This window comes from Hyla sarda, chromosome 3 (genome assembly GCF_029499605.1).
Source record: "Hyla sarda isolate aHylSar1 chromosome 3, aHylSar1.hap1, whole genome shotgun sequence".
Lineage (NCBI taxonomy): Eukaryota > Metazoa > Chordata > Amphibia > Anura > Hylidae > Hyla > Hyla sarda.
The window spans coordinates 306,298,984-306,322,804 of NC_079191.1; the positions used below are offsets into that span (position 1 = coordinate 306,298,984).

At 44.5% G+C, this 23,821-nt stretch overlaps 1 protein-coding gene across 2 annotated transcripts in view; it reads left to right on the plus strand.

Annotated features, from left to right (window-relative positions):
• The window catches only part of GGPS1 (geranylgeranyl diphosphate synthase 1), a 48,825-nt gene that overhangs the window by 20,381 nt on the left and 4,623 nt on the right, over positions 1 to 23,821 (plus strand). For both annotated transcript variants that reach the window (XM_056566995.1, XM_056566996.1), the window contains 2 exons: positions 13,234 to 13,329; positions 18,316 to 18,386. In XM_056566995.1, coding sequence (XP_056422970.1) covers positions 13,266 to 13,329; positions 18,316 to 18,386 — 135 coding nt within the window. In that variant the 5' untranslated portion in view covers positions 13,234 to 13,265. The remainder of the gene's footprint in view (positions 1 to 13,233; positions 13,330 to 18,315; positions 18,387 to 23,821) is intronic.

Sequence of the window (23,821 nt, forward strand, 5' to 3'; positions counted from 1 at the left end):
GGTACAATCAAGAAAGTTCCCAAACAACAATTCCTAAAAAGTAAAAGAAATGGTACGTACCCTTGCCTACAGTGCTCACATGTAGCCACATAATTAAGGGGGACACTATTCACCACCCACACATCAGCAATTACCATAAATGGTTTCTTTACCTACAAAAGTAGAAATGTTGTATACAGTATTAAATGCCCTTGGGGTCTTTTATATATTGGAGAAACGGCACAATGCATCGGGGATCGTATACATCGTCATAAATCGACCATCCGCTAGAAAATACAATCTTCCCAATTCCGTATCACTTTAATAAATATGGACACAACATCTCCCAACTAAAATTTCAAGTTCTGGAAGAAGTTACACTACCACGAAGGAGGGGGGGGGGGGGGTTAAATCAAAAGTCGCCAAAGACAAAGTGAGGCTTTTTAGGTACACAAGCTTAACACCATCGAACCGAAAGGTCTCAATAGAGATTATGAATTAACAAGTTTTTTTTTCTATAACAATATGACTTTAATTAGATAGACCTTATTGTTTGCTAAGAATAATAATGCTATAATATACACTTTCTAATTTGTTCTCTCATTCTTTTTAGATAAATGTACGTGACCCTGTTGGAAATGTAGCTTAGCACGGGAGTCCACGGAATCTAGTTATACAAATATGTATTACGTTTTGTTTTCTTCTGTTCTGTCTTATTATAATTTTCTCCCCGTGTGGTTTTGTTTGCCTGATCAGCTAATTCCAAAATGTGATGTTTTCTTCCAGTGCTCTGATCCTCCTACAACATGATGGCCAGCATTTATCATTGTAGGTGTAAGTGAAGCATTTCTCTACACCTTTTTTTCTTTTTTTTTTCTGTGTTGGTAATGTGAAGGAGCACCAAATTTATTAAATGGTCACAGAGCATTTTATACATTTTGTGCAGGTAAACATTTTCTGAAATTTCTCTCTTCACATACACCAGATAGCCAAGCTAAGTCTGGGCTGGTGTCGTTTTAGAGACTTTTCAGTGGCTTTGCACCTTTTTTTTTTTGCACCTTTTCACAATAAGGCGCAGTTCATAAAACCCTCCATATCATGTGTATTGCCAAAATCAGTGGATTGCAACTCAAAATCAGCAATAGTGTGTAAACCAAAAGGCTCAAAAAAGGCATAAACAAACCCTGGTTGCACCTTTTTTGCACCTTTTTGTAGACACAAAAAAGTCTAAAGACAATGATAAATGTCAGCCGATGCATCTACCTGACGTCGGAGTGACTGTCTATCATCATTAAACTCAGCTGCTGCCCGTTATGACAGGATGTTACGTATAAAAGCATACTATTCATTTATGTTTGTATATGATTGAAAAAGGCTGTATAAGCCGAAATGCGTCTTGTTACGTGTGTAATACAGTCATGGCCGTAAATGTTGGCACCCCTGAAATTTTTCAAGAAAATGAAGTATTTCTCACAGAAAAGGATTGCAGTAACACATGTTTTGCTATACACATGTTATTCCCTTTGTGTGTGTATTGGAACTAAACCAAACAAGGGAGGAAAAAAAGCAAATTGGACATAATGTCACACCAAACTCCAAAAATGGGCTGGACAAAACTATTGGCACCCCGTTTGTAATCAGTGCCCGGAGCGTGTTCGCTCCGGGTCTGATTACGGTCGACCGCAGGGCCGGAGGCGTGTGGTGTCACGCCTCCGCCCCCGTGTCACGTCACGCTCCGCCCCTCAATGCAAGCCTACGGGAGGGGGCGTGATAGCTGTCACGCCCCCTCCCATAGACTTGCATTGAGGGGCAGAGCGTGAGGTCACATGGGGGCGGAGGCGTGACGTCACAGGCCGCCGGCCCTGCGGTCGACCGTAATCAGACCCGGAGCGAACACTCTCCGAGCACTGACTACAAACGGGGTGCCGCGTGCATGATCCCAGGCGTCCCCAGCTGCGGGACTCCTGCGATCAGGCATCTTATCCCCTATCCTTTGGATAGGGGATAAGATGTGTAAGCACCGGAGTACCCCTTTAATATTTGGTTGCACACCCTTTTGGAAAAAATTACTGAAATCAGTCGCTTCCTATAACCATCAATAAGCATCTTACACCTCTCAGTCGGAATGTTGGACCACTCTTCCTTTGCAAACTGCTCCAGGTCTCTCTTATTGGAAGGCGCCTTTTCCCAACAGCAATTTTAAGATCTCTCCACAGGTGTTCAATGGGATTTAGATCTGGACTCATTGCTGGCCACTTCAGAACTCTCCAGCGCTTTGTTGCCATCCATTTCTGGCTGCTTTCTGTTGTATGTTTGGGGTCATTGTCCTTCCAAATATTGTCAAAAATTGGAAAATTTCTGGCGTTTTTTTATGATCTACATTGTGCGGTAAAAGAGATGTTATATTTATTCTGTGGGTCAGTACGATTTTGGCAATAACCATTTTTATATATGTTTTCTATGTTCTTTTTCCTGTTCTGAGCAAAATTAAATTTCTGCCATTCATTTTCTAACAGCCGTAACTTTATTTTTTCGTCCGACGCCATTGAGTAAGGGCTTATTTTTTTGCGGCATGAGTTATACTTTTTATTGCTGTCATTTTTGCGATACATGCTACCTTTCAATCTTTTCTATTCCGCTATTTGTACCAAAATTGGCGATTTTTGTGCTTGCTTGTTTTTGTGTTTTTTTTGTTTTGTTTAGTTTTACCGCATTCACCGTCCAGGATAATTTACATTATAGTTTTATAGTAGACGTGATTACGGACATGGCAATACCTATTATGTATATAATTTTGTGTTTTATTTGTGTTTATATATATATTTTTTTTTTCTATAATTTTTTTTTTACAGGTTATACTATGCTGTAATACATTTGTACTGCTGCACACAGTACAGCCTGTGGGCTGGATCTCATGGGCTTCCGCAGCCATAGCAACAAATGGCAACCCGCGATCATATCAAGGCGCCGCCGTTGTTGAACAGGGGGAGCGCGCCATAGGATTGATCATGGCATCTATGGGGTTAATGCTGCCGGGACCAACGCAATCGCGGCCCCACCAGCTGCGGCTGGACTCCGGCTGTGATTGACAGCCGGGTCCCACCGCCCATCTCCTGCGCTGCCCGTAGCAGTGCAGGAGATCGCTAGGACGTATGCATACGTCCCAGCGTGCAAACGTGTTGGGTGCTGGGACGTATGCATACGTCCTAAAGCGGGAAGGAGTTAAAACATGCTCCATTAATTAGTATCACATGAGGTACATAAAGTGCATATTTTATCCCAAGGCTTGAAAAAGGGAGAGATCCTGAAACTTCGCCAGTACCGCCAACAGGTATGTGAGTGTGTCTGCTTTCAGTCCGGAAAGAAATCTGTGTGAACGGCACACATGAAAGCTCCGTCTGGAGCAAGAGACTTGTATTAAGATGATGCATCCCTGAACAGCGACGAGCACTTGGGTAATTATGTTCTATTAATTACTGCCTCCGTTATTGTAAAAGTTTTGTAAAGAAACAAACTGAAAAAAAAGTAAAGTATATGGAATTAGGGCATGAACTTTGTTGCACGTGTGCATTTTATATGGACATTGTGCTGAGAATAAGTGGAGTCTCAGCTGCACAACGCTACACCCAAAAAATAATAATAGTAATGATATGTCCAAAAAATTATAATTATATACCCAAAAAATTCTAATTAACTAAAAAATAAGTAGAAAAATATGGAAACAAAATGTAATAAATAAAAATTAAATACAAATTGTAAAATAAAATATATAATAAACAAGGAAGAAATGAATGAAATTTTTAAAGTCTTCAGACTTACAGCCACCTTCTCTCCCAAAAACTCTGTGTATAAAGGGGTATTCCAGGAAAAAAACTTTTTTTTAAATATCAACTGGCTCCAGAAAGTTAAACAGATTTGTAAATTACTTCTATTAAAAAATCTTAATCCTTCCAATAATTATCAGCTGAAGTTAATAAAAAATACATAGTTAGTACGGTCAAAAAAAGACATATGTCCATCAAGTTCAACCAGGGAATTAAGGGGTAGGGGTGTGGCGCGATATTGGGGAAGGGATGAGATTTTATATTTCTTCATAAGCATTAATCTTATTTTGTTCCAGGAATGTATCTAATCCTGTTTTAAAGCTGTTAATTGTTCCTGCTGTGACCAGTTCCTGAGGTAGACCGTTCCATAAATTCACAGTCCTCACGGTAAAGAAGGCGTGTCGCCCCTTGAGACTAAACTTTTTCTTCTCCAGACGGAGGGAGTGCCCCCTCGTCCTTTGGGGGGGTTTAACCTGGAACAGTTTTTCTCCATATTTTTTGTATGGGCCATTAATATACTTATATACGTTTATCATATCCCCCCTTAAACGTCTCTTCTCAAGACTAAACAATTGTAACTCCTTTAATCGCTCCTCATAGCTAAGATGTTCCATGCCCCATATTAGTTTAGTCGCGCGTCTCTGCACCCTTTCCAACTCCGCAGTGTCCCTTTTTATGGACTGGTGCCCAAAACTGAACAGCATATTCCAGGTAAGGCCGTACCAATGATTTATAAAGGGGGAGTATTATGTCCCTGTCCCTCGAGTCCATGCCTCTTTTGATACATGACAATATCCTGCCGGCTTTGGAAGCAGCAGCCTGACATTGCATGCTATTCTGTAGTCTGTGATCTACAAGTACACCCAGATCCTTCTCTTCCAGTGACTCTGCCAGTTTAATCCCCCCTAAGACATACGATGCATGCAGTTTATTAGTACCCAGATGCATAACTTTACATTTATCCACATTGAACCTCATTTGCCAAGTGGATGCCCAGACACTTAGTCTATCCAAGTCATCCTGTAACTTATGCACATCTTCTATAGACTGTACCGTGCTACAAAGCTTGGTGTCATCTGCAAAGATAGAAACAGAGCTGTTAATACCATCCTCTATATCATTGATAAATAAATTAAACAACAGCGGTCCCAGTACTGAACCTTGGGGTACACCACTAATAACCGGGGACCAATCAGAGTACGAATCATTGACCACCACTCTCTGGGTACGATCCATGAGCCAGTGTTCAATCCAGTTACAAACTAAAATTTCCAAACCCAAAGACCTTAACTTACCTGTCAGACGTCTATGAGGGACAGTATCAAACGCTTTAGCAAAATCCAGAAACACTATATCCACAGCCATTCCTCTGTCAAGGCTTCTACTCACCTCTTCATAAAAGCAAATTAGATTGGTTTGACAACTTCTATCCTTAAGTTGAGTTGTTCTTTTCTACCTGGCAACAGTGCTCTCTGCTGACATCTCTACTTGTCTTGGGAACTGCACAGAGTAGAAGAGGTTTGCTATGGGGATTTGCTTCTACTCTGGATAGTTTCCGAGACAGGTGTCATCAGAGAGCACTTAGATAGAAAAGAACAACTCTACTTCAGTAGCTCATAAGCACTGAAAGGATTAATATTTTTTAATAGAAGTAATTTACAAATCTGTTTAACTTTCTGGAGCCAGTTGATATAAAAAAAATTTTTTTTTTTCCTGGATAACCCCTTTAACCTAACCTATGGCGTGAATAACCCATCCCAAAAATGAGAATAGATTTGCAAATAATAAAAGTAAATATTATTACTACTAATAATAGTTAACATAATAATAAAGACAGAGCTGGAAGCATCTCATCCTCCCATGACCTTCTCTTCCTCCAAAAATCTACAAAAAAAAAAGAAAAGAAAAAATAAATCCATAAATATTATCCCTAAAGAAAATATATACAGTAAATATATACATCGTAATAATAGGTGTATCAATTCTTGTACATGACTTACGCAGAACACCGATATTTGACTCAGGGGGACTTATAATCTGCTAAATCTGTACACCATATTAAATTCTACATTAAGCCCATTAGGGCAAAGAGCATCCAACTGGTGAATCCACCAAAGTTCGCACCTTCTAAGTAAAGCTAGCCTATCTCCTCCTCTTGTGGGGGCTGGTACAGTGTCCAATGCATATAAATTTGATTACTCGCTCAGTGTGTCCCATTTTTATACAATGCTTAAATACAGGTAAATCCATTTAGCCTTTCCTAATACTATACTTGTGGTTATTTAATCTTGTCTTTAAACTCCACGTGGTTTGACCCACGTACAACTTTTTACAAGGACATAAATTACCCAGATCGCATCACAGGTCAAAAAATGTCTCAAGTTGTATATCCGCTGTGAGATTGGGTGTACAAATTTGAGATCATTTAATCATAGATGAGCAGTTTATAGATGAGACGCAAGGAAAGGAGCCCAATCTACGTGGGGCAAGAACTGTTTGTCTATCTTTGTCTATCTTGTCTATCTCTAATTGAGTACGCATTAACTGGTCCATCAAGTTTCTTGCTCTCCTAGAAGACATCAGGGGACCCATGGAGAATTCCTCTATTGTGGGGAAACTATTTTTATGGATGTACCAATATTTATTCATGATTTTTTGAGATGGCACCACTATGATGACTATAAACCGAAGTAAAGGGAATACTCTTTTGTGGTACTTTATTTGTCTTGACTAGAGATGAGCGAACTTTTCAAAAATTTGATTCGGCCGATTCGCCGAATTTTCCCCAAAAGTTTGTTTCGATACGAATTTGTTCGCGGCGAATCGATATTAAAAAAGGCTATTTCTAGCCTACATACAGTCTCTATAGGGGTATAGAACACTTTGCTGTGTCCTAAAACGCATATGGAGTGTGCTGGGGTAGTGAAATAATACTGTTATTCAGAATAGCATGCAGATTACCGGCATCGCTCTTAGAATCACTGCCGCACAGCAGCACAATGAAAGAGCCTGGTGGTGGCATCCGTGTCAGGAGACCATATAGTGACTGAATGACATAGCGTGGACATGTTGGCAGCAAGAGGAGACCATTTAGTGGCTGAATGGCACAGCGTGGAGTTGGCTGATGCACTAGTACACTACACACCAGGGCTTCACAATCCCCCCCCCCCCCCCCCCCCCCCCCAAAAAAAAACCAACACAATATATGAAATGTTTGACAAAGATTTCTCATTGGTAGCACCCGCAATCCAAAAATTTGAAATTAATAGACCCGGACCGCATGTCTTTGGCATCAGTGACCCATATATTGCCTGGAGTTGGCTGATGCACCAGTACACACCAGGGCTTCACAATCCCCCCTCCAAAAACAACACAATGAGACATTTTTTTCCAAGATCTCTCATAGGTAGCGCCCGCTATCCAAAAATTAGAAATTTCCAGACCCAGGCCCCACCTCTGCGGCATCAGGAACCCATATATTGCCTGAAGGACACAGCCTGGAGTTGGCTGATGCACCAGTACACACCCGGGCTTCACAATCCCCTCCTAAAAACAACAACATTTTATAAATTTTTTAAAGAAATACTTTTGTGTAAGAACAAGCACATATCCAACAGTTCACAAGACTCTATAATGCAGGACAGTGGACCACCCAAAGACATTCTTCTCAAAAATAATAAACCACACAATGTTTGAAATTTGGTTAAAAAAATTATTACATGTGTGTAAGCGCATCTGTCTCCAAAAAATCAGATGACAAAAGGATTCTAATCGCCAAAAATGATTAAGCAGAGTTACCGTATTTATCGGCGTATAACACGCACTTTTTAGGCTAAAATTTTTAGCCTAAAGTCTATGTGCGTGTTATACGCCGATACACCCCCAGGAAAGGCAGGGGGAGAGAGGCCATCGCTGCCCGCTTCTCTCCCCCTGCCTTTCCTGGGGTCTAGAGCCCTGCTGCCGGCCCTTCTCTCCCCCTGGTTATTGGCGCCGCTGCCCGTTCTGTCCCCCTGACTATTGGTGCCGGCGCCCCATTGCCGGCGCCGATAGCCAGGGGGAGAGAAGCTGCGCCGACAGCCAGGGGGAGAGAAGGGGCAGCGGCACCCATTGCCGGCGCCACTGCCCCGTTGCCTCCCCCCATCCACGGTGGCATAATTACCTGTTGCCGGGGTCGGGTCCGCGCTGCTGCAGGCCTCCGGCGGGCGTCCCCTTTGTCGTTGCTATGCACGGCGCATGACGTCATGCGCCGCGCCGTGCAGCGCATAGCAACGACGCAGGGGACGCACGCCGGAGGCCTGCAGCAGCGCGGACCCGACCCCGGCATCAGGTAATTATGCCACCAGGGATGGGGGGAGGCAACGGGGCAGCGGCGCCGGCAATGGGTGCCGCTGCCCCTTCTCTCCCCCTGGCTGTCGGCGCAGCTTCTCTCCCCCTGGCTATCTGCGCCGGCAATGGGGCGCCGGCACCGATAGTCAGGGGGACAGAACGGGCAGCGGCACCGATAGCCAGGGGGAGAGAAGGGCCGGCAGCAGGGCTCTAGACCCCAGGAAAGGCAGGGGGAGAGAAGCGGGCAGCAACGGCCTCTCTCCCCCTGCCTTTCCTTGGGATATATCGGGGTATACACGCGCACACACGCACCCTCATTTTACCATGGATATTTGGGTAAAAAACTTTTTTTATAGGCCGGTGCGTGGTATACCCCGATAAATACGGTAATCCCTCTCCATCTATTTTTTTTTTTTTTTCATTAAATCACACGCAACAAGCGTTCCGTTGTGTAACGATTAGCATTCTGGAAAATTCTATTTTATTATCGATAAAATTATCAGTAAATTTAAAAAAAAAAAAAACACTACCCAAGAGTTTTTAATTACCCCATACATTACACCAGGAGTAGGCCTCAGCAGTACCCAAGAGGCTTTAATAACCCCTTACCTTGCCCGATCAATTGCGAGATCGAGCAATAACAGGTGTGTTATGGCCTCAGATGTCCTGGGCCGCACTAGCGCTCCACTGAACGGATTAACGTGTCTCTATCTTTCAAGGACAGGTGCGTGTTGCACGCTGAAACCAGTTCATGATGGGGATCTGGGATTGCAATTATTTAACCTTAAAACAAGGAATTACCAGTAAGTGAGGGTCATAAGCTGGCGTTTATTAAGTCCCTGCCCTTTGTACACACCGCCCGTCGCTATAAGCGATTGGATTAGTTAGTGAGGTCCTTCGGATCGGCCCAGGCGGGGTAGGAGAAGGCCCTGGCAGAGCGCCGAGAATTTAACGATCATTGTTGAAATTTGCATTAAGCATGTATATAGCTACTGTTAAACATCCAAAAATTTAAGGCCCAAGGCCAGAGGCACCAGGGAGGCAAGTAGTTCCTGAAAGACACAGAATGAGTCTGGAGCATGCATTTGCAGTACCCAAGAGGTTTTCATAACCCCTTACATTTAAAGATCAATGTTGACATTTGCATTAAGCATGTATTTAGCTACTGCTAAACTTCAAAAAATTATAGGCCTAAGGCCAGAAGCATCAGTTTTCCCCATATTAGGAGCATAGTTGTCCCCCAGATTAGGCAGAATAGATGTCCCCCAGATGGCATTGCAAAGGGCCTAAATACAAGCAAATAGCGTACCAATAACTACCTTTTTTTCTGTCTCTGTGCTAAATTAAGTGTTATACCACACGTTATACACCTGCTGATGTATTAAAGAAAATTTTTTTTTCCCTGTGGCTACTTTGAAGAACCTAGAATGTGACATATTTTCAGTTTCACACTTTTGTTATGTCTATAATTCCACATGTGTTAATTCATAGTTTTGATGCCTTCAGTGTGAATCTACAATTTTCATAGTCATGAAAATAAAGAAAACTCTTTGAATGAGAAGGTGTGTCCAAACTTTTGGTCTGTACTGTATATTATTATCCTCTGCTCCCCATTCATATTGCGTGTAGGGCAGGGGTTCTCAACCAGGGGTACACCATGGGTTGTGCGGGGGTACAGCAATTCGCTGAAAAATGCCGGCCATGCATTGGCCAGTATTTTTCAGCGCAAAGCAAGGATTGGACGCTGCTGTCGTCGTGGCAGCTCACAATATCGTACTGCAGCTAGAGCTGCGGCCACTTTACATGAACTGCAGTGGCTGCCGGGCCTGACGTGTGACATCCCTGATGTTGCGCAGAGGTGCCTGCACAGTGCAGAAGGACGTCACCCGACAGTGCGGCCCTCCGACTCTCCGCCGAATGGGATAGACACAGGCCTGGTGAGCATGTTAAACTAAGTGTAACACCGCAGTATGGGATTATTGTATCTATGTCATATATTGGCCCAGGGGGATCGGAGGGGGTGGGGTGGGGGGAATAATGGCACAAGGGGATTAAGATTGAGGGGGAATAATGGCAAAAGGGGATTAATATGGAGGGGGGATATTGGAAAAAAGGGGATTAAGATTGAGGGGGAATAATGGCAAAAGGGGACTAAGTATCGCATTGGAAAGGAAAGCACACGCCATTATGAAATTTAGTACTTTTATGACTTATGTCCTCGCGTGTAAGTTCCGCTCCAGTGGTAACCGCAGACATACTTTAACCCTTTGGGGGTACAGTTGCGAAGAAGGTTGAGAACCACTGGTGTAGGGGACTATAAATCCCAGCCAGCCATGCAATATGTAAAAGGAGCAGAGGATAACACTATATATATTTATACACTGCTATCCAGTCACTGCACGACTGGCTGGGATTTGTAGTCCCCAACACACATTATATTATGCAATATGAAAGTACACGATTGGCTGGGATTTGTAGTCCCATTATGCAATATGAAAGAGGAGCAGAGGAATATATATATATATATATCCAAGAATTCAGCAGCACACACATTTGTGAAAAAATAGGTGGGTGTTTATTGCATCACCAGAAAAAACAGAAGCAACGTTTCCGCGACCTCTCGCCGCCGTTATCGAGCTTGATAACGGCGGCGAGAGGTCGCGGAAACGTTGCTTCTGTTTTTCTGGTGATGCAATAAACACCCACCTATTTTTTCACAAATTTGTGTGCTGCTGAATTCTTGGATTTCTACTTAAGTGAGGACCCCTTACCAAGGTCTTTTTACCAGCGTGCACCCTGTTCCTTTTTTTTATATATATATATATATATATATATATATAATCCTCTGATCCTCTTACATATTGCATAATGGGACTACAAATCCCAGCCAATCGTGTACTCAGACTGGGATAGCGCTATAGCCCCAGGCAGTACCTGTGACGGACGAGCAGCTGCAGTATGGCGTGCTGCGCAGGAATACTTGCCTCTGTTTCTCCTTGTACTGAATGACAGGCCGGGAGCACGCACAGAGCCTTCTAAGGCCCGCCCTCACTTCCTGTATTCAGACAGGCCAGTAGTGCTGCCACTGTCGGTTTTCATATAGCGAAGGGCAGAGATCGGCGCGGGCCTCTTGTGAGGACCCCTAGTGGCCACATTTATACAGGCGATTTTAAAGTTAAATCAATGAAAAAAAATATTGAATGTATTTACAAATATACATATTTTGCTGTGCTCTATTGTATTTAGCAAAAAAAAAGTTTTGTGACAATCGCCATTTAAGTGAAAGATGTCCAGATTGGGCCTCAACTGTCAATATTTTGTGTAGCTACGATGATTTTCCAGCACTGCCTTAAGCCAGAGCTTCACAGGTTGCCACTAGAGTCCTCCACTCAACTTCTTTGGTTGACCACTGTAAGGCCTGTTAAGAGTGGAACCTTTCCTCTGAAACCGCTGTATTGTCTTGTCCGCTGTGCTGCAGCTCAGTTTCAGAATCTCTAAAATCTCAATATCCCTTGATCAGGGGTACTCATCTGGCGGATTGTGGCTGCCAGTTCCTCTATGCTGCGCTGTGCTACACTGACATTCAGCTGGCAAGGGGGTGGAGCCTGATGATGTGGCCAGACGGCCATGTCAGGAGTGTGCCGTGTTGCGGGCACAGTGCTCTCTCCCACCTGTGTGATTGACAGGCAGGGAGCTGTGCTGTGTTTCTCAGTGTTGCGGCTGCACTGACAGTCCGGACTCATGTCAGGCCGGAATGAGTATGAACTCTATGGGAGACTTGCGGCCGGGACATGTAGGGAGACCCCTAATGGCCATTTTTAGAAAGCAGAAAAATGGTATAAATAAACATTTTAAAAAAATTTTAAAAAAGGAATGCAATTGATATGTTGTTTATTAGAAGATAAAAAGTTTTTGGTGACAGGTACTCTTTAAGAGACAGATTCAAATGAATAGCCGAGCACCACTAGAGTTAGAGGAGAAGGAAGAAAGGAGGAATGTAAGGTCTTCCAATTTTCCCTCACTGATGCTGTGTGTCAGAAGGAAGCATGGAGTATATCTTCCTGGCCGAATATACCATATGGGCCATTTACTTTTCTAGTGGCTGTGCAATTGTGTAAGGCGTGTGAAAATGTGTAGTGTTCTCACTTTATTTCAAAGTGTGTATAAATTACTGATCAGCAGGTATATGTGCAAGTAGCACACCTAACTATTGTCTGGCCAGTAGCAGGTATAGCTTTGCTGCTCTGCCTGGCCCAGACAGTTTTTTTTCCCCTGTTGCTCTTACCTAACTCTTTTCCCTGCCCAGCCTTTTTTGTCCCTCTGACCTCTGCACATGAACACTCTCTCCAGTTTCCAGAACATGAGCACACAAGTATTAACTCGCTATTATTACTAGGATGGGGTAGGCATATTACCTGCCTGTAGCTGTACTGACCAACCAATCATGGCGATTAGGAGGTGGCACCACTGCCACCTCACTCCTGCAGCTCAAGGGTGATTGGTGCTGTCTCAAACTTCTGGGTAACCAGAAGTTGGCTTTGCCCGAAAGTGTCATGATTGGAAGGTCTAAATTAACCAGCCAATTACTGTGATCACTGTTACAGTGGTCATAGGACCCCTTGAAGCAATGTGCCAAGATGATCCCAGAACCTTGCATCGAAAATGTATGGTGCTGTGCAGCAAGTACCATGCTGCAGCACCATACATTTACAGCACATGCCCCTAGGGGTTAAATGATATAAGGTTTGAAACTCTGCTCTGTAACTTTGTGGCAGAGTTGCTGAGGTTCCCTAGCACTTCCCTAGAAATTTAAAAACTCACTTGTTGCAATAGTGGCCTCCTATTAAAGCTAGAACTAAGGGGGCTTTTTAGAATGATCAATTCTTTTTAGAAGGACCAATTATTTTTATTTAGGCAAGACATCTGTGAGAATGGGACGGAATTAAACACCTGAATGTAATGATTAGGAATTATAGCCCAATACTGTTGGCCATAGTGTATTAGGGTTATTGCTTCCACAAAATACAGTACTGTGAAGTCAGTGTCCATCATGTATTATACAATTACTTTTTCTTTTAACAAAACTGTGTATGCTGTTTTTCAGTTGGCTTCAAACACTTCTCAGGATAAAACAAGATGATGTCCAGCAACTCTGAACGAATCTTACTGGAGCCTTACAAATATGTGCTTCAGCTTCCAGGTATTTTACAGTTTTTTATCTATATATATATTTTTTTTTTTGTGTGTGCAATTTATTAAGTTGGGTCGCACTGTGTTTTTGACTTGTTTTACAGTTTCCATTACAGTACCATTACAGCATCTGTTAAAGTATATACCGTATATACTCGAGTATAAGCCGACCCGAGTATAAGCCGAGACCCCTAATTTCAACCCAAAATCCCAGGAAAAGTTATTGACTCGAGTATAAGCCTAGGGTGGGAAATACCTCATCCCCCCCTGTCATCATTCAGACCCGTCATTAACATCCTCATCATCCCCTTGTCATCATCCCACACATCCCCCCCTTCATCATCCCCTTGTCATCATCCCACACATCCCCTTATCATCCCACACATCCCCCCTTCATCATCCCCTTGTCATCATCCCACACATCCCCTTATCCCACACATCCCCCCTTCATCATCCCCTTGTCATCATCCCACACATCCCCCCCTTCATCATCCCCTTGTCATCATCCCACACATCCCCTTATCATCCCACACATCCCCCCTTCATCATCCCCTTATCATCCCACACATCCCCCCTTCATCATCCCCTTGTCATCATCCCACACATCCCCTTATCATCCCACACATCCCCCCTTCATCATCCCCTTGTAATCATCCCACACCCCCCCCCCCCCCCTTCATCATCCCCACCCCCCTTCATCATCCCCACACCCCCCCCCCTTCATCATCCTCTTCTCATCATTCGCCCTCAGTGGTCTTCAACATGCGGACCTCCAGAGGTTTCAAAACTACAACTCCCAGCAAGCCCGGGCAGCCATCGGCTGTCCGGGCTTGCTGGGAGTTGTAGTTTTGAAACCTCCGGAGGTCCGCAGGTTGAAGACCACTGCGGCCTTCAACATCATCCAGCCCCCTCTCACCCCCTTTAGTTCTGAGTACTCACCTCCGCTCGGCGCTGGTCCGGTCCTGCAGGGCTGTCCGGTAAGGAGGTGGTCCGGTGAGGAGGTGGTCCGGGCTGCTATCTTCACCGGGGGCGCCTCTTCTCCGCGCTTCCGGCCCGGAATAGAGCCGTTGCCTAGACAACGACGCATCTGCGTCGTTGTCAAGGCAACGTGACTATTCTGAGGCCGGGCCCGAAGCGCTTAGAAGAGGCCTCCCCGGTGAAGATAGCAGCCCGGACCACCTCCTCACCGGACCACCTCCTTACCGGACAGCCCTGCAGGACCGGACCAGCGCCGAGCGGAGGTGAGTACTCAGAACTAAAGGGGGTGAGAGGGGGCTGGATGATGTTGAAGGCCGCAGTGGTCTTCAACCTGCGGACCTCCGGAGGTTTCAAAACTACAACTCCCAGCAAGCCCGGACAGCCGATGGCTGCCCTGGCTTGCTGGGAGTTGTAGTTTTGAAACCTCTGGAAGTCCGCAGGTTGAAGACCACTGCGGGTGGGGGAGTTCACTCGAGTATAAGCCGAGGGGGGTGTTTTCAGCACGAAAAATCGTGCTGAAAAACTCGGCTTATACTCGAGTATATACGGTATATATTTTTTCCTTTTCAAGAGTATAAAACATACACATTAAATTGGCACTGAAAAAATGTTGACTTGTCCCCACAGCTATTGCCTGTGTGTCTTTGTGCAGAGACGAAATACTGGAAGTGTGGGCAGAACAAGCAGGGCTCTGTGCACTGCATGTGTGTGTATACAGAATGCATAGTGTTATTATCTACACAATATAAAGTCTTTGCAAAGCAAAGTTTCACTTTAAAGGAAACTGGTCACCTGTTTTATGCTGCCCAAACCGCATGCAGCATGAAACAGATACAGACAGCGGGATGCCGGGACATTATTTTTAAGAAAAATCATATTTTTGAAAAAAAAAAAAAAAAAAAACAATTGGACCCGGGTAAGTGGTCACATGGGGGCACAGTCCCAGCAGCTGCTCCCCACCCCGCTAACGTTGAGTGACATATATTTCCCTATATAGTTTAATACCTACCGGGGTACACACAGCCGAGAACATGACAGTGTGTGATCCACCATGATTCGCTGAGGATGCACACACCCTATTAGGCTGGGTTCACACTACGTTTTTCAACTACGGTTCCCGCATACGTTTTCATTAGTGAAAACGTATGGAATGGTATTGAAAACCCTATACATAGGCAAAGCATTGCAAACCGTATACACCCTGATGCATACGGTTGCGTACGGTTTGCTTGCAATACGTTTTTAAACTGTACTCCAAACCGTGTTTGACCACGGTTTTGACTTCAGTTTTAAAACTGTATTGCAACCGCATACCTTTTTTTTTTTAACATGGACGTCAATGGGAAACGCACATGTATACGGTTCCATACGGCAAAACCGTATGCGTTTTTTCTTTGCACATGCGCATTTGCATCCGTATACATGTGCGTTTCCCATTGATGTCCATGTTAAAAAAAAAAAAAAAAAAAAGAGGTATGTGGTTGCAATACGGTTTTAAAACTGGAGTCAAAACCGTGGTCAAACACGGTTTGGAGTACTGTTTAAAAACGTATTGCAAGCAAACCGTACGCAACCCTATGCATCAGGGTGCATACGGTTTGCAATGCTTTGCCTATGTATACCGTTTTCAATACCGTTCCATACGTTTTCACTAATGAAAACGTATGCGGGAACCGTAGTTGAAAAACGTAGTTTGAACCCAGCCTTACACAGCTCTCAGCACTGAAGGGAGGGACCAGCTAGCAGCTCCGAGAGTGAGAGTCATTCAGAGTTCAGCTCCGCCCTTAGCACCAGAGAGATAAAAAGGAATCCTTATGCTGTATAAAGATGAATCATTCTGCTGGAAGTTGAGTTGTTGTTTTCTGTCTGACCACAGTGCTCTCTGCTAACACCTCTGTCTGTGTTAGGAACTGTCCAGAGAAGAAGCAAATCCCCCATAACAAACTTCTCCTGCTTTGGACAGTTCCTTACATGGTGTCAGCAGAGAGCACTGTGGTCAGACTGAAAAGAACTACACAACTTCCTCTAGAGCATACAACAGTTGATAAGTACTGGAAGGATTAAAGGAGAAATGCAGCGCAAAACTTTTAAATTTCCCTGTTCCCGGGCTGCAAAAGCTAAAAAGAAAAAAAAAACTTTAACTCCCCTTCCTTCATTCCTTTGTTGTGCCGGTATCAGCGTCCCGTTTCCCTGGCGCACTGTCATGCAAGAAGCTCAGCCTATCAGCGGCCAAGGCGGGACATCGCTGCGGCCAGCGATACGCTGACCGCAGTGTGACGTTCCAAGCCTAAAAAGCACGGAGCCGAGCAGCACTGGAGAAATGGGAAGTCTATACCGGCGCAACGGGGGAACGTAGGAAGGGGAGTTACATTTTTTATTTTATTTTTATTTTTTTATTTTTGTTTTTAGCGGCCCGGGCACATTTCAGTTCTTTGACAAGATGACGTTAATGCTAAGGAGGTGGTTTTGCAATATAAAATAATACACAGGCATTATAAAAATATGCAAATTTATTGGTTATAGGTAATAAACATAAATAATAAACAATTATATTTATGAAAGGAATATCAATGAAATATAAATATATATCAAGATTAGTAATGAAGTATTACGTTATTTTAAATATCGTATAGAAGAAATGTGGATGGCACTCACCAAGGTAGTAGCTTCAAGATTTTCTTTATTGTACAAACAAATGTAGTGTATGGTTTAATGTGTGAGTGCGGACGATTTTACATCGGAATCACCACACGACAGATGCATACAAGATTCCGCGAGCACATTTATTCTATAAGTACGAATAAAGGCTCACCCAGAGTCATTGATCGTATATATGGAAAGCACATGAAGGGGATTCCTCGGCCCTGCACTTCTTTGGCATCGAAAGGGTGTACAGCCGGGATCGAACAGATAGACGTAAAACCCTCCTTCAAACTTAGGCTCGCCTGATCATGTGTACAGACACCCAAGGAAAGTTAGGTTTGAACGATAAACTAGACTTAAGCATATTTGTTTAATATTTTTCTAGCATTGCATGTGATTATTTCTCAGCGTACTGTTTGTGTTTTTAATTGATTTTATTGCACATGTTCACTGTACTAGTTTTGGTGATGCTACAAATTTGTAGCCCCTGCCCCTTGATGATGTCACGCAGGTATTTTACCGGTGGCTACACCTGGGGCGTGTATGGTCTGATGAAGTACGGAAGTACGACACAGCTGTTACCTGCATGCTGAGGTCCTTGGCGTTCCTGTTCCCTCACTTGCTTGACACCGCCACCCTGTGTGTACAATAAAGAAAATCTTGAAGCTACTACCGTCCACATTTCTTCTATAGGATATTTGGATTTATTTCTACTGTCTCTGGATTGAGCACCAATAAGGTCAGCCTGCTTCATGTTTGTACACCTGTGCACCGCTAATTTGCTGTAGCCACAGCAGTGCCGGACTCTCTGTCTTCATCCAGTATATTTGCACTTGTGTCTCCTGAGCATTCTGGGACTTGCAGTCCTATTTTACGGCTGGATCTCTGCACCTTTAAGGTGCTACAGTGTTCCTTCACGCATGGATGAAGAAACAGACAACACAGGTGTTAACTCGGAAGTAGCAAATGCAGTGTCAGCGGGTCGACAGGACGCCGAGGACTTTTTCACGGTATGCAATGCTAAAGATGTTCTACACATTATGAGCATCAAGAATCTAGAACAAAAAATTCACCACCTAGCTGATAAAGAAGTATGCATCTTCTGGACTATAAAGTCACTCAGATCTGATGAGAAATTATGCGAGTATCGATGAAAATTTACCACCAACATAAAGTAGAATGTCACGAAAAAACTGATTCTCAGAATGAAAGGTAAAAGCATCCCAGAGTTATTAATGCTTAAAGTGACAGTGGTCAGATGTGCAAAAAATGGCCTGGTCCTACAATGAAAATTGGCTGGGTCCTTAAGGGGGTTAAAGGGGTTGTCCAGCATTAGAAAAAACATAGCTGATTTATTCTGTTTCTATTTTACCAGGTAAGCAGATCAGAACAAAGTTGTCTCAGGCTTTCAATCACTGGCTAAATGTCCCAGAAGATAAAACCCAGGTATGACTTTTATTTTTATTTTTTTAAACTGTTTCATGTCCCTCCAAAACTTTTACCTTTCCTTGTGCCCAGGCTGCAAAAGCTAAAAAACAAACTTTAACTCTCCTTCCTACTCACCTCCCCCGTTGTGCCGATATCTGTGTCCGTTCTTGCTGCTCGGCTCCATGCTTCTTAGGCTCTGAATGTCACACTGCAGTCAGCGTATTGCCGGCCACAGCGATGCCCCACCTTGGCCGGTGATAGGCTGAGCGCTTTGTCATGTAAGGAGCTGGCCCCGCCTTCTTCCTGCTGCCTGACTCCAGCAGCGGAAAGCAGATATTGGCGCAACGGGGGAACTTAGGAAGGGTAGTTAAAGTTTTTAGTCTTTTTTTTTTGTTTTTTTTTGTTTTTGCAGCCCAAGCACATTTCTGTTTAAAAGGAACTATAGGTCCTCAAAAATTACTTATTTATCAAATCAAGTTTGTAATATTTTTTATTTTTTTTTTTTTAAGTATTTATTTATAACTTTTTTGCAATTTTAAACAACAAGGAAATACAGACATGAGGCCGAGCAAAAGGCCCCCCAGCTCACCCCTCCTGCGTACAAAATCGAAGGATCATGTCAGGACCAATTACACCCTACAAGGAGTCCACATCCAGGCATCACTAAAACAGTAGACACTAGGACAGACAACAGGTAAACACACACGCACTCCTCCATTTCCTACGCCCAGTCACAGACAACCACTCTATCCCAGAGAACCGATCCTCTCTGGGGGAACCACCGACTCGCCTATTAATAGCCAGGACATCCAAACCCTATCAAATTTCTTGGGGCATTTACGACTAGTATACAGCATCCTATATAGCGGCACATATTTATTGACCAGATTAAACCATCTCCTTATAGGGGGAGGAGAGTATCTTTCCAGGCCATTATCAATATTTTCCGAGCACAAAACAATAAAAACCTAATAAAAACCAATAAAAACCTAATAAGAAGGCGCCTATGGGAGCAGGGGAACATAGGGGAAGTCCAGGTGATCAGCCATAAATTGCAGCACCTCTCTCTAGAACAGTTCCACACAAGGGCAACTTCACATTGCATTTAGAAGGGAACCCACATCCGCATTGCATTCGAAGAGGAGGCCCCAATACAAAGCAACTTAACCAGAGTGTAGTATTGACGGAGGATGAGCCATACCGGAATAAGTAAATCCCTCGCACTAACCACCGTAGGGTAAAATGTCTTTTACACCACTTATCTTCGGTCAAGTCAGGGATATCCACCACCCATTTCACAAACGCCAACTCAAACGGATCAGGACTCACCGATTGCAGCAAAGTACCGTATATACTCGAGTATAAGCCGAGTTTTTCAGCACGATTTTTCGTGCTGAAAACACCCCCCTCGGCTTATACTCGAGTGAACTCCCCACCTGCAGTGGTCTTCAACCTGCGGACCTCCAGAGATTTCAAAACTACAACTCCCAGCAAGCCCGGGCAGCCATCGATTGTCCGGGCTTGCTGGCAGTTGTAGTTTTGAAACCTCTGGAGGTCCGCAGGTTGAAGACCACTGCGACCTTCGACATCATCCAGCCCCCTCTCACCCCCTTTAGTTCTGTACAGTACTCGCCTCCGCTCGGCGCTGGTCCGGTGCTGCAGGACTGTCCGGTGAGGAGGTCGTCCGGTGGGATAGTGGTTCCGGGCTGCTATCTTCACCGGGGAGGCCTCTTCTAAGCGCTTCGGGCCCGGCCCCAGAATAGTCACGTTGCCTTGACGACGACGCAGAGGTACGTTCATTACCAACGTACTTCTGCGTCATCGTCAAGGCAACGCCTCTATTCTGGGCCCGAAGCGCTTAGAAGAGGCCTCCCCGGTGAAGATAGCAGCCTGGAACCACTATCCCACCGGACGACCTCCTCACCGGACAGTCCTGCAGCACCAGACCAGCGCCTAGCGGAGGCGAGTACTGTACAGAACTAAAGGGGGTGAGAGGGGGCTGGATGATGTCGAAGGCCGCAGTGGTCTTCAACCTGCGGACCTCCAGAGGTTTCAAAACTACAACTCCCAGCAAGCCCGGACAGCCGATGGCTGCCCGGGCTTGCTGGGAGTTGTAGTTTTGAAACCTCTGGAGGTCCGCAGGTTGAAGACCACTGAGGGCGGATGATGACAAGAGGATGATGAAGGGGGGGTGTGGGATGATGACAAGGGGATGATGATGATGATGATGAAGGGGGGTGTGGGATGATGACAAGGGAATGATGAAGGGGGGTGGGGATGATGACAAGGGGATGATGAAGGGGGGGGTGGGATGATGACAAGGGGATGATGATGATGATGATGAAGGGGGGTGTGGGATGATGACAAGGGGATGATGAAGGGGGGTGGGGATGATGACAAGGGGATGATGAAGGGGGTGGGGATGATGACAAGGGGATGATGAAGAGGGGTGGGGATGATGACAAGGGGATGATGAAGAGGGGGTGTGGGATGATGACAAGGGGATGATGACAAGGGGATGATGAAGGGGGGGGTGTGGGATGATGACAAGGGGATGATGACAGGTGATGATGATGAGGATATTAATGACGGGGGTCTGGATGATGACAGGGGGGGGGGTGATGTATTTCCCACCCTAGGCTTATACTCGAGTCAATAACTTTTCCTGTGATTTTGGGTTGAAATTAGGGGCCTCGGCTTATACTCGGGTCGGCTTATACTCGAGTATATACGGTATATGCATTAGTCAAAGGCTTACCCAGAAGCAGCTCTACATCAGAAAAGGCCGGGGTCACATCAAGAGAGACAAATTTCACCACCACTGCATGTCTCAGCTGGAAGTACCGAAACTGGGCACTCCGAGGGAGATGAAAGCGGTCACACATCTCCTAGAAGGAGAAAAACTCCCTAAACAAATGCATGGCAAACTTGACTCCATGATCGCTCCAGAAACCGGCGGCCTTCTAATAGGAGTCAACAGTTTGGAAGAAGTGTATGTATACTGGACATTAGTCAATGTTTCATATGAACTCATGAGAGCTCCAGCCAGAACAGTGGAAAGGTTCTCTAGATCCAGGTTGATCCACCAGGCAGCATACACCAATTGAGATGCTAGGAAGTAATTGTGCATATTAGGGGCAGCTAGACCACCCCGCTGTTTGGACGCTTGGAGCAGCACCCGACCCAATCGTGGAAGTTTGGCTTGCCAATAGAAGGACCTCAAAATGCCACTCAGCCTCTTTTTAGAGGGAATCACCGGAGAAAGATGAAAGAGATACAGAAACTTAGGTAAATAAATCATCTTTAAAAAATGTTAATCCTGCCAGCCAGAGAGAGGGGTAAGGAAGACCAAGCCTGCAATTTATCAGTCAACGATGAAAAAACAGGTGCCAAATTCAACCGTACATACGTCCAGAAGGAGAAACCTCTACTCCCAAATGTCAGAACTGAGTAACCGCTTGCAGACCATGGGGAAGAGGTGGTACAGGGTCCACCTTCATAGACAGGAGCATCAAGGAAGACTTTCCCCAATTTAACCCTGAGGCCTGAAAAAGAACCAAAATCAGCTAAAAGGAAGAACCAGGGAACCCTGGATATCAGCCAAATAAATCAGCGTATCATCCGCATACATGGACACCCTTTCCTCTAAGGAACCCCTACGTACCCCATGAATAACAGTGGATGCTCGGATGGCCGCAGCCAGGGGCTCTACTGCTAGGGCAAACAGAAAGGGAGACAGAGGACAGCCCTGCCTCGTTCCCCCACCCAACCGAAAAGTCAATCATACAACAGCCTCACCCACACCCGGAGCCGATGGCTGAACCTAAGGACTCCCAAAACACCCCTCAGATACAGCCACTCCACAGAATCGAAGGCCTTCTAAATGTCCAAGCTAAACACGTACCCCCCCCCCCCAGAGGCCTCCCCATCCGCTGCAGCTATATTGAGATGTAATCGCTGTAGATTAATATCGGTAGCTCTCCCTGGCGTAAAACCAGTCTGGTCAGGATAAAGGACAGCGGCCATAACCTTACGCAGCCAATTACCCAACACTTAAGCCATTAATTTAATATCCACTTTAAGGAGGGAAATAGGTCTATAGCAATCCGGCAAAGTCTGATCCTTACCCTGCTTGGGAAGGCCCACAATCAGGGCTTCCTTCATGGAGTCAGGGAGTGTCCCAGTCTCCAAAACCGCATTAAAGAGGTTCTGATGCCTAAATAAATATCAGCAATACACAAAATACCAAAAATGCGAAATTTTATTGAATAAATATACAAATTATGAATAAAATCAGAGTACAAGAGAATGGTGCACAGGACTGAGAAAATACAGGAGGCAGAGGCCAAATAAATATTGGAACTGGAGTAGCTATGGCTGCATAGAAATGGTAGACTATATACCAACAATATAGTACATATAATAATGTGAATCACAATGGTATAGACTACAAGAATGCATATATAGAACCATGAGAATAACCCAATGTAGAGCCAGATGCCGCCTGCACTTACCCCAACGTACGTTTCGCGCTGCTGCGCTTCGTCAGGGGGCGTGGCTAATGCTGACTAATGGTGCTTTATTAATAGTATGGGGGAACCAATCACTGGTAAGGAGCTAACTAACTGAAAGCTAAAGAAACCTATGCCAGACAGAAAAGTAATAAACATGAGGTGCGTTACCTCTTACATCATCAAGGCTGGCCGATGAGAAGGCATGTAGCATGACTATCCCGGCGCCATAGCACGGAAGTGCGCAGGACGGGTCACATGACTGCGCGCATTGCGCGATAACAAAGGGACATGCACAATGGTAATGAGGCTGCAGTGAATGAGACACATTACCGTAGTGACGGCAGTGTCATGATGGATGAAAACGAGGCAGTGCTGCCTCAGACGGAGTAGGACGCGTTGCCGTAGTAACGGCTGCATCATACGGTGGGCGGAACTAGCGCTCAGGCGCAAGTGAAAGACACACACATAGGAAGTGAGCAACCGTGAGCAAACAAACATGACAGTGAGAGAAACAGTGAACTAAACAGTGAAAAGTGCGCATGCAGTGTGTGAGTGAGAGCATGAAGAGTCAATAAATATAATATATTATCAATAAATGTGTATGGTCCAATATGTCTAATATGAATGTGTACTACCCAATATGTCGTGTGTGGGTGTGTGAACAGAAGTGAGAAAGTAAATGTGAGTGTATAGAATGGACAAAATGTAGTGACTGTGAGGAAAAGGATGAATTGAATTGATGTGTAATGAAGTGCATAATTTGTAATAAGGATGAGTGTAATGTTAAAAAATAAAAATGTATGACAAAGAAGATCAATATGAAGATAAAACATTTTCCCAGAATTTGAGCATAAGATGCAAAATATGGTATTTTTAATAAATGGTAAACAAATCATGCTGTATTGTAAGCCATACAAATATATATGATAAAAGCATAAA